Genomic DNA, 12320 nt, shown 5'->3' with positions numbered 1-12320 from the left:
CATGACAGGCATTTTGTATTGACATTTGGTATTAATATCCTTGTTACTTGTATGTTGTATTTGCTGAGTCATGAGCCTTGTACTGTATTTTCCATGATAAGCTCATTGACACTGAGAAATTAACAATCTGGGACTTACTAAAACAGCTACAAAATAAATGTGTTGTCAGAGATAAAGCAGTAGTGACCGAACCTAGCTGAACAAAATCTAATGTATGCAAGAGATTATAGACTGTCATGTTAATGTCCTGTTTTGATAGGGTCTCTAATTGTGATTACATATTGGTCTGGAAGTTGGTCAGGGAGGACAGACTGAGGGCTCTTACTGCAGTAAACATGGTAATCCGATTTCAAGTGATATCATATATCAGTCAGTAGTGGACAAGGCTTCATGTATCAAGTTAAGGAGCTGAATGTAAACAAAGAATGAAATATCTGTTTGGGCTGAGAGAGTTTAAGGCAGTCATCCATTATTATCATTATAAGTTTCTAAGGGGTCAGTAGCTATTGTAAAGGCCAATGTTTGTTGTATATATAATCGTTGCAGGAAAGATAATGAGCCCGATGAAAGTGGTCAGATATTTTGTTTACAAAAATTGATAAAATGTTGATATTTAGCATGTTCAGTGACTTCATCATGTTTACGATAATGAACATTCATATATCATTCTGTGAAATTGGTAGAGGAAACTTTTTGTTTCAAAGGATTTCACAATTCACGTTGTACTACCAGATACCATCTTATTATATAGACCCTCTGGTACCACAAATACCATCTGTATAGTAATAATGCAGACGTGTACAGTAGTTGCCATAAGTGAGTTGTGATTAGTGAAATTTCCATAGACTTACATGTTAATTAACTGTTTCAAGAATAATTTTCATAAACTGAGTAGAAGTAATTTTAATTTGATATTTTGCAAACATCTTGGAAATCATCTTCAGCTACGTGTACACAATTTTCTTTCATCTTTCCATTGACTAGTTATTGAGTGACACCTGATTAAGCACCATATATAAGTAGAACTTTTAATCTATCCCATAGACAGCCATGTTAAACCTGATGGGTAATGGTCTATAAATGTTGTTTAATTAGTTGCAGTTTTTTTAATAATCATCGGAAAATTGAATGGAAATTATGTGTATGTAGCTGGAATGATTTCCCAGCTGGTAGATAAGTATTAAAAGCAATTCGACCGAAACTTAATTTATGAAAATTATTCTTGAAAGAGTTAATTAACATGCAAGTCTATGGGATTTTCACTAATCAAGACTCACTTATGGCCAACTACTGTATATTTGATTTCCTTAGATGTTTTCTTGAACATAATATGTCACAGTTTGAAACATATATACATTTTATAAAGCATTCTCTCATTTATTAGTCTCCTTTTTGCAAATGCAAGACATGATAAGATGAGAGCCATTATCAGCTCACAATAATCCACAAAATTAAACTTGTAGAAAGCAGATTGTTAAAAAATGTTTAACTGTACAAATTTCTGATAAAACTGATTGTTTACACTTTTCAGACCTACACTTGATATAACTAAATGTTACTCTTTTAACTAGGTGTAGTGTGTTGTAAGGTTAGATACAATGTTACTCTTTTAACTAGGTGTAGTGTGTTGTAAGGTTAGACACAATGTTACTCTTTTAACTAGGTGTAGTGTGTTGTAAGGTTAAACAGATCATCAGGACTATTTTTCTGTGTATCCCATCTCACACACCAACCCAGACCTTTATTCCAAAGTAAAATAAAATGAAAAGTATTTTCATCTCAGTTTTCCCTGTCATTGTGGAAATTTATGCCCTGATTTAAAAAAAAGTACCTTTGCACTGTTAAAAAGATCCAGCTAAGCCTGATCTTTCCTTATCAGAATTTTGAAACAGACATATTGTTTCCAAAGCCAAGTGACTCAATCTTGTTCATAAGCTAATTTAATGACTATTACCAAATGATCTAAATTTTAAAATTGAAAACCTGCTCTCTTGGTTGGAGACAGTTAGCCTTCTGGACAGGTGTTTTTGTATCAACCACCCACCACTGAACTGTTAACATGGTTATATTGCTGCAGCTGGTAGACCTACACTGGTGTACTCCGCTAGTGTAGATCATGTAATCTAGTGTTGGGCAATCAGATAAGAGTGTGGGATCTACCTGGTGTTTACCTAATGTGTGGTGTTCCCGTATCACATAGTCGTGTGTGATACGTGGCACAGGGATATACGTCTGTCACAAAAAATATCAAATCTGGATATACCATGGCAGCTGGTACAAATATCATGTGGTGAGATATATCATGTGAAGTTAGAAAGGAGGAATGTGTAATTTGAAAATTACGTTTGTGATCCATGACTGTGTATGACAGTGTACTCGGTGCCAGCCTGTGTGTGCTGTAGTTATCACAGCTGGAGCGTTGTAATTGCTAAAGTTAAAAACATCAACATCATTTTACAATTTATTTATTATTCATGAGTAAGGATTATGAGTTCTGTTGAGGGTTTATTATTATATTTTATTTAATTGTAATTTGCATATACCTGCAACACCTGTGACGTATCAGTGGCATATCTCGATCATGCCTTTCTGGAGTATTTTCAAGGATTCTTTGTTTAAACATTTGGTCAACCCTTCTTTAAATGCCATGTATGTTTTTAGAGTAAAACTTGGACTATATGACCACACTTACAATTGAACTAACAATTGTTTAGATAGAGATCATAGAAACATTATGTCATCTTTGCCATAGACATTATCATCATCATCATCATCATCATCATCATCATCATCATCATCGTCGTCATCATCACACAATGCCATGTATGTTTTAGAGTAAAAAAATCATCATCATCACACACATATTGTGATATTATTTATCATCATGAATTTGAATGTTGAGGTTTAAACTGATGATTTTACATCAGCTTAATGTGAACTGGGAATAACCAGTTGATTATATCAGGGTACAATCCAACTGGGTCAATGTCTTGTTACCATGGTTACACCACTGCGTTATAATGTGCTGTGTCACTTATATGAAGGTAAGTCAGTTGACATGGTTAAATAATGGCTGCTTTCTTGTTATTATATCAAACATGCAAGCCAGGCTTATTATGTAAAGTAATATCTACAAGAGGAAATTCCACAAGCTACAGTTATTGATTTCATTTTCCTTTTAGTCTAAATGTTAATTTGATATATCTTCAGGAAGTAGGAAAAAGTGCTTGTTGATAAACATGACCCATTAGCAGAGCTGTCACAATTTAGTTAACTATGCAGAATAGGGCGTTAAAAAAGTTATTTCAGTCAATGTCCAATCAGGGACCATATGGTCCAATACAATCATGAGGATGTCTATTTTGTTTATGGCAGATACAATCTTTCCTGTGCTTGGCCTCATACTGGAATAGGTTTGTTTCCATAATCAATTAAACATCAGCAAGAAGTAGTCTATGGTCTGTAGAATATTGTGGCTCTATATATCTGGCATTACAAAACCATATTTCTTTGCCTAATTATATGTTGCTGGGCTCATACACATGTTACCATGGCTGTCCATTACTGACTGATTTTCAGATAATGTACACAAGATGTTTTTAACATAAATACAGTTGCCACCACATTTGGTAGAGCATGGGATTTGTTGGTTGGTTGGTTGGTTGTTTAATGCCCCACTCAGCAATATTCCAGCTATATGGTGGTGGTCTGTAAATAATCGAGTCTAGACCAAACAATCCAGTGATCAACAGCATGAGCATCAGTCTATGCAAACGGGATACAATGACATGGTCAACAAAATCAGTGAGCCTGACCACCTGATCCCGTTTGTCGCCTCTTACGACAAACATGGGTTGCTGAAGACCAATTCTAACCCGGATCTTCATGGGTCAAGCTTACAAATACAAAAGGGTGCTTAAAGTTGTTTTTGTATGTTATTATTCACCTTTTCGAGGACACTCAGACTGGACTGCAGGTTGATGGGGATTCCACCAGACAGATCAGTTCAGTCATAAAGATGACTGGCCATCAATACAGATATATTTAGGAGGTACAACACTCCAACAAGGGTGTTTATGTTAAATTAGTGTTTTCTCATTTTTCATTACTCTCTGTTGCAAATATTGTAGCTATTGTAGTTTGTACTGGATGAACAAACAAGAACTCTGCTTGGGGGACACTCCTTCGATATTGAGGATCTTAAGCTCCTTCCCCCTGTGGGACTATTCTTCCTCTCCAGTGGACTCATTTATCGTAACATTTAACTAACTCTTCTCTACTGCTCAATTATAAATCTCCAAGTTTGGAGGGGCTAAAGACACTCACTCATCTATTGTATGCAGAAAGTCAATCAGTTGATTTTTTAGGTAAATTCGTTTTTCAGTTGTTGGATAGGTTATGTGGAGTAGCCTAATGGTTAAAGTGTTCGCTTGTCATGCCGAAGACCTGGGTTCGATTCCCCATATGGGTACAATGTGTGAAGCCCATTTCTTGTGTCCCCCATCATGATATTGCTGGAATATTGCTAAAAGTAGCATAAAACAAAACTCACTTACTCAGTTGTTGGATAAATATGTGGACTATCAGTGTATATTATTGCTTTCTTATATATGTATAGTGTTCAGATTATCATCATCATTATCATCATCATTCATGGTATCTCTGAGCATGAGGAATGCTGTTATGGGGATTTTAACACAAGTGATTTTGATGTGGTCAGAATCTTTTGATGGACTCGACTGCTGATGAGGATACCTGTTTATTTAATCAACAAGAACACTTGAATGTAACTCTAGATGCTCAAACAGTGAAGAGATCACACTAACAATTCAACTAGGTTTTGTCATCATCACTTGGGATTTTGCTAGGTTTCATCCAGTGGTTCAAGTGTTTGCCCGTCACACCAAAGACAGGCTTCAGTTCCCCAGGTGGGTCCAATGTGTGAACCCATGTCTGGAATCCCTGGTTGAGATATTGCTGGAATATTGCTAAAATACAGCATAAAACTCACTCACTGTTTCAAGTTGATACTCACCGTTTCAGGTTGATACAGAGGACTGCTCGGTTGCTGCTTGCCGTGAGTCTGGTAAAGAACAGCGCCCCCTCCATTAGCTGGTTTGCTATGGGAGATTTGGCATCCAAGATGTCTATGATCACGAAGGAAGAAGCTTTGCCAGGTTTGTGTGATGTATGATGTTGAATGACAAAACTTTATTCTGAGTGTTTCTTTCCCCAATATTTGAATTGCTATCTTTCCTTGTTTTGGAGGAGGACTAAAAACTAAAACTCATCAAGCATATCTGTTTGAAATGTTATAGGTGAGGTGATATTGGGTTTATCGGCCCTGTATGCTTGAATATTCAGGATTTGAAATGCATTTGCGTTGTGTATGTGTATGTGTGGCTTGCTTGTACTAGCCCAGACTGAAGCTGGTTTTATAGTGCTATCCCACTGAGATACCATGCCGCAGGTGAATACCCCACTTTTACACTTAAACACATTTTACTGACTCGAGCCGAAGTCCTTGTTGTACCCATTAATGCTCCATTTTAACGTCTTTTGGTATGATGGGATTGAACCCGGAAAATACCTTCCGCTCTCTCGGGCGGACGATAACCACTACACCCTGCTGTTATAGAAATACCACAAACTAAAAGTGAGGTGCTTTCTTTCTTTTCAATTAATTTCCTCCAGACCATGCTAAGATGCGTTTAACTCTGCTGTAAATTGTAACTCAGTTTTAGAGATCTCAAGCTAGCATAATCGCTAAAGAATAAACAAAGAATGTCTCCAGAGAAAGTTTAAGTGATAGTGTGACCCCTATTCACGGATATTTTGTAATACTTTTTTATACCAGTTTAATTGGTTCTTACTTTTTGTGTATCATTTTGTGTCGATACTTAATCTGATGATACTTTAATCCTATCATCTCACACTTTATTGAAAAACTTTGGCCACTACACCATTTGAAAAAGGTTTCTCCCTATCAATCAAGGGACTTGAAATCTGTTAGTATTTTTACACCATAATAAAGAGGACATCAAGCATAGTGAGTGCTCCTGCTTCAGGGCGGAATGAAGGGCTGAAGGTGTCACCAAAACACGCTGTTAATGGAAACCCAACTGTACCTCCATTCCCAGAAAACATGAAGATGGCCATGATCGGTAAGATTGCTCGTTGCCTGTTAAGCACTCAGTGTCCAGTAAAACAGGTGCTTGCCTGTGTATTCTCAGAGATGAATTATTGGGAACATTGGAGAATGATACAGCATTATCACTTTGGCTGTGACAAGGTTAATTACCAGTGTTGATAATGGCTCAGATTCCTGTGATAACACCAGGTTGGTCACTTTCATGTCTCTTGTCCCAAGTCTTATTGAGATCTGTTAAAAGCAGTTATAAAATTGCCTTCTGTACAAATAAATGTTCAATGAACCTTTAGAACTTGTTTGAAGCTGTGGGTACCTGGATATGCACCATGATATTCTATGGATTTGGTTGTAGTTATTTATAGGAATGCCACAATATTTCATCTGTGTAAACATTTACCCACTGTAGCTATGGTTACATGAAGAGTGTCCACAGAGACTCTAATGTTTGCTTCCATCACCAGGTATGGGATGCTTCTGGGGAGTGGAAAGAAAATACTGGAAGGAAAAGGGCGTCTACTCTACTCACGTAGGCTTGGCTTTCATTGCTGTCTGACTGTACAGTTGTACTAAACACATATCTCTGACTTCATATATACCTGAAAATGCCTTGCATTTCCCCCACCAATCCACAACAGTAAATCACCTGAAAGAGAGATGTCTTTTAAGTTGAAAGAGTTAAGATGTATTAAAAACCTTGATGAAATATGTGGTATGCTCTCTCGAGTCGGTAGCTGAGGGTTAAAGAGTTAAATCTCAATTTTAATTATTACAAATCGTCTGCTTCTGTTTGAGAGAAAAATGGTTGAATAGGTAACAGAAAGAATGGAAATAAAGGCAGGGCACCACAAACAGATATGCATGTGGCACTGTGTGTCGTAAGATAAGTAATATATGACGTGGGGGATCATTGAATGGGGTTGAATTTGACGACGCTCTGTTGACAGGTTGGCTATGCAGCCGGCTACACCAAGAACCCGACATACAGGGAAGTGTGTACAGGCCAGACAGGGCATTCCGAGGTCGTCAGAGTTGTGTACGATCCTGAAAAAACAAACTTTACAAGGCTGCTACAGGTAATTTGACACATTTTTTTCTTTCCATTAATGATATTGTATTTCATGAAACATCATAAACTGTGTGATCCAATGTTCCTGACAATCTCATTATATTCAGATAATTCTCCAGCAATACCTCAATGCTTGAATATCCAGAGGAAACCTAAATGGAAGGTCGTATTGATGAACATTTTATTCAGTGTCGAGGGTTCTAAATTCTCGCTGTTAATGATCAAAGTATTCAGACTGATTTCTGTGTCTCTGACTCACATGTGATCAAGTTGGTCCAAATGCGAAAAAACCCAAAACATCAGATTAACAGTTTAGAAAGCTGATATTTGAATTGCTCCCAAACCCACACAGCTTTCATTTAGATTTGTTGGTCAAAATTCGTCAACCATTCACCTCAGATGACCTCCTTAATGGATATCTTGACGCAGATAGGTAGCCCATTAGATGCACCAATATTGTTTATTAAGAAAATAGTGTCTTGTGAGTATATTTGGCCAATCAACAGTATTTCAGATTTATCATATTTGGGATGTGAGCAAACATGAACATGTAAGATGTTACTAAGACAAACATGCTAGACATCATCACTACTGTACATTTCAGGTATTCTGGGAGAACCACAACCCCACGCAGGGCATGCAGCAGGGGAATGATTCCGGCACTCAGTACCGATCAGGTATTTACTACTATGATGACGAACAAAAGCAACTGGCTGAAACATCCAGGGATGCCTACCAAGAGCTGCTGACGAAAAAAGGCTATCCTCAAATTACCACTGAGATCCTACCAGTCCCGGAGTTCTACTACGCGGAGAAGACTATCACCAACAATATCTGTATAAAAACCCAGGTGGATATTGTGGGCTGGGTGGTGTCGGGGTGTCATGCCCTGTAGGAGTGTTTGGAAAAAACAAGAAAAAAGATGAATTGTAGGGTCTTGTATGGGCTCCCTTTTACAAAGTTGTATATGTGCTACTTTCAGGATTTTTTCTCACCTCATTGTACATGGCTCAGGACCAATTCAACATTGAGATATGATGTCATTGTTCAGGTTTTCAGTCATTGTGCTGCCAATCAGTTTAGGAACAAGATGTGTACACAATTCACAGAAATAATCTTTGCCTACAGGTGAATATTGTTATACAGAAACATACTTAGATCACATGCAACACTTTGTTACCCTCATGGAATGTGTTATATATCCTCAGAAAGTGGAGGTCAGGCTCGATTGATTGAAATACCCACTCAACATTCATAATACCCTCTCTAAAAAAATACAGTGGGTACAGTACCCACATGAGCTAAATCTTATCTGGAGCTCTGCTTAGATCACATGCAACACCTTTTTACCCTCATGGAATGTGTTATACTGGTTTGGACTGGTCCTGTGGATGTAATAGAAGGTGTCTAAATGTAAGTGGAGGTCAGGCTCGATTGATTGCGTGTCAATACATACAATGTTTCAGATTGTTGCTCTTAATGTTTACAGAATGAAAATAGCTGGAATATCGATGAATGTGATGATAATCAACAAACACGCACACTTGTTTTGGGGCAGTCAGAATGTGGGCTCTTACGTCTTGTAACAATACCAGTGATATTAATAGTGAGTTATTTCACTGTCCTTTATTGCAAAATGTGTACATGGACGTATAACCAGCATGCTAGACCTGTTGGTGTATCATGTCCAAATGTAGAACCAATGTGATTATATACTGCTCCAAACAAGTTAAGAATGCCCACACTTGGAAGGCTGTGTTACAATACCAACCATACACGACAGATGTCACATAAAACACACAGGTTCTTTGAATTTTTTAGTAGTGTTCTTTACATTTTTTGCCGATTACCCTTGCAGCAATTATAGCCAATAGCCTTATTTTTACTTTACATTAGTGACAGAAAAACAACACAATGTTGATGATGTAATAAAAAGTAGTGATTTTTCCCAGTACACCTGTGATATATGTAGATCTGATGTTCAGTGGATATGTTTGCTACCTAACACTCTGTTCATGAAGATGAACATGTAACAATGTATTCGACTCTCACTTGGTATAATGGTTCAGTTTGTTCATAAATTTGTAAATAAAATCTTCAGTGTACAATTTTCCATTGTCTGTTTATCAATGCCAGCCTCATACCAGCCTGTCTGAAGTCTTTCCTTACTCATTTGATGTAATTCCAGTGTGACTTTAGAAATGGTTGGCCCCAGTTTGAGATCTCTAAGTGGCCATTTTTTTTATTATAGGAGAGTCAGGACCAGTGAGATCTGAGGGGCATGGATGGCAACAGGAAAATCTATCACCTGAAAACTTATTGGTCATTGAAAAGCCGGAGAGAGAGAATTGAGAGAAATAGGGGTAAGAGAAAATTGATGGATTCACAGAATTGATTAATTTGAAATTACATTGTCGGAAATCCTCAGAAAAAATCACTGGAGGGGGTAGGGGTGACCATCAAACTTATCACTACCATAGGGGGTGTGGAAGGGAGGGAGGTGGGCACAGTGAAATAAAGAAAGCTCCTCTCTTTCAAATTTGAACTTAATAAGAAGGAACTGCTCATCTATTATAGGGTGTGTTGAAAATGTTTTACACATATTTCTAGAAGGCTATGTAAAAATATGTTGCATGAAATGCAGTCCTGGGTAAAACGAAATATGATAGAATTCCAAGACCAACTAATTTTAGTGAAACATGTTAATAGTCGGTGAACATCAAATGTCCAGCACTAAAATGCTACCGGTTATTAAATCCCATAAGACCAAACAATACAGTAGTGGTAGTTAATATTACCAGCAATAGATACTAAAGTCGTTGATAAAGCCTGAGGTGTCTCTTTACAAGGTCAGTCATTATGAAACATAATTATCTCTATGTGTGCTGGGCAAATCAGCCATTCCATTTATCCCCTAGAAGTTCACTGAAAAATGCTTTCAATGGTGTTGTTCGGGCCATGACTTTTGACTTTATGTATGTATTGGTTGGAGTTTTACAGCCTTGTTTGCCACAGAACCAGGCCAAGAACAAGTAAACCAGCTACTGAAAAATAATCCAGCAAATCTGGATGCAAACACAGCAATACTGCCAATGCCTTGATACTCAGCAAGAGAGGTTCTAAAATCAAACCTTGCAATATGATATATCACTGAACAAAGAAATTAGGGATCATGAACATATTTTGGGATATTCTTATGAAACTGTGTGCACAGTCATCACTACAAAAACACACCCCTAAAAATATGTGATCCCTAAATTTTCTTGTTCAGTATACACCTCAATGGTTCCTATATTTTGTGGATGGTCATTGCAATCCTCTGATATCGGCATATGTACCAACAAAGATAAAAAATACAACTAAATGAATAATGTGTATGTAACAGTTTCTAGTTGTAAAACAGACATTCTACTTCTGGGTCACTTCAACTCCCAGCTGTGTGCAATCATGAGACTTGCATATACAGCTTGCTATATATGGAGGAGAGTCTGACAGCAGCTTGAGTCATCGTTAATTGTCAGTGCCATGCATACCAGTACTTCAACATTACTGGTATCATATTTCACCCAGAATCAAATATCCATGAAAAGGAAGACAAGAACACAGTTGATAAAAGTTGACATTTTTATAGCCATATTGCATTATTAGATACACAAGCATTTACAGAAATCTGTGCATTCAATTTGTGAAAAATTATACTACACTTGTACCAATTTTACAATTATGATGGAAAACGTAGTATCACACACTTAAATCCCCATCAATACCCCTGTAACAATACATACAAATGACACTGAACAAAAACAATGTGGGGATAAGTGGATGATGTAATGACCATGGCAGCAAGTATAGTCACTCGACCATACATACTTGTTTTAAAATGAAATAAGAACCAACTAGAATCTTACAACCCTCCTTCCCTCATTCCTAAATCTGAATCCTAACAGAACGTGCGCATGTTCACTGGATTCTATTTGGATTCAGGGAAGGAGGTAAATATCAATATTTTACAATTATATATTTACACACTGAACAAACCTTGTGTGGCCGTTCAAAAGTTAACAATTCTCTTCTTTGTTTGGTGGGATGTGATATGAGGTTGAGCCTATTATCTACACTGTACAAGAGAATAATAAAATCTAGCTTCTTTTTTCTTTCTTATTATCACATTTGAGAAAAAGCACCTCAATAGAAAAATCTGGTTTGCAACAACTGCAAATGTGTCAATTTGTTTAAAATTTTAGAGAAAACACCTTGCAATCTGTACAGCAATAATGAATTCTTGAATTGGTTGAGGACAGATGATTGGCCAAAGTCCTGATTCACTACTAAGTAAAATCAACGACATTAAAAAGTTTCTTCATGTATTGCTATTTTTGCTACATTTTCCTCTCCATTCCTTGCTTATATTAGTAATCCAACCCTGAATAGAAGGCATGCTGCATAACTCCATTTCTTGGAAGTTATTACTGGTAACAATTCTATCTTTGTTCCAACATTACCAGGGTTACCATGGTTACAGTACACAGTCACTAACGACAGAATTCAATAAATAAATATATTTACAAAATAGGCACATGCATTACATATGCTGCAAGTGGAAAAGTTATCAAAAGAAATTCTTATTTGAACACTATTTACAGTGATAACGCCTGCCTTATTATCCAACAAGTGACTTCTTTCAAGAATCTACAAACAATAGCATAACACAATGTATGTTAAATAGCAATACAGGAATTTTCTCCTTAATGTTAGAAACAACATCTCATTAACATCTTGTTCAGATAAAGAAAAGATTTATTGCCCCTCACATCTAGTCAAGCACTTTCCTAAAAGTAACATATCAATTATGGAATTACAGGGATGGAAATAACCCATTGCCCGACGCCCTAGTCCAGTGTTTTATTCTGTCGGGCAAGCAAATTTGTATATCACACTGTACCGGTGTCCAGTTGACTTTCCAATGTTAATTATGTTCTTTATGTAAAAAGTCAACAAGAAAACAGCTGGTATAGTGGAAAAATTATCAGGGCAAGTGATTTTACATGTGCCACTGTACCGGAGTACACTAGCAATTTAAAAGTTATTTCCACCCCTGAATTA

The 12320-nt window shown here is 36.9% G+C and overlaps 1 protein-coding gene across 1 annotated transcript; it reads left to right on the top strand.

The window, feature by feature from the left end:
* Window positions 1–2110: 2110 nt before the first annotated feature.
* LOC124262696 (peptide methionine sulfoxide reductase MsrA 2-like) lies at window positions 2111–9327 on the top strand. Its single transcript, XM_046697220.1, is given in 8 exon segments — window positions 2111–2290; window positions 5044–5177; window positions 6069–6164; window positions 6613–6677; window positions 7096–7224; window positions 7822–8028; window positions 8031–8434; window positions 8641–9327. Coding segments are annotated over 7 exon segments (777 nt in total). The 5' UTR covers window positions 2111–2264; the 3' UTR covers window positions 8151–8434; window positions 8641–9327.
* The last annotated feature ends 2993 nt before the right edge of the window (window positions 9328–12320 follow it).

Source organism: Haliotis rubra, unplaced genomic scaffold (genome assembly GCF_003918875.1).
Source record: "Haliotis rubra isolate DU_JTF1 unplaced genomic scaffold, ASM391887v1 Scf85, whole genome shotgun sequence".
In the NCBI taxonomy this organism is placed as follows: Eukaryota; Metazoa; Mollusca; class Gastropoda; order Lepetellida; family Haliotidae; genus Haliotis; species Haliotis rubra.
Note: the sequence above shows the minus strand (reverse complement) of the source record. Positions and strands in the feature narration are given on the sequence as shown.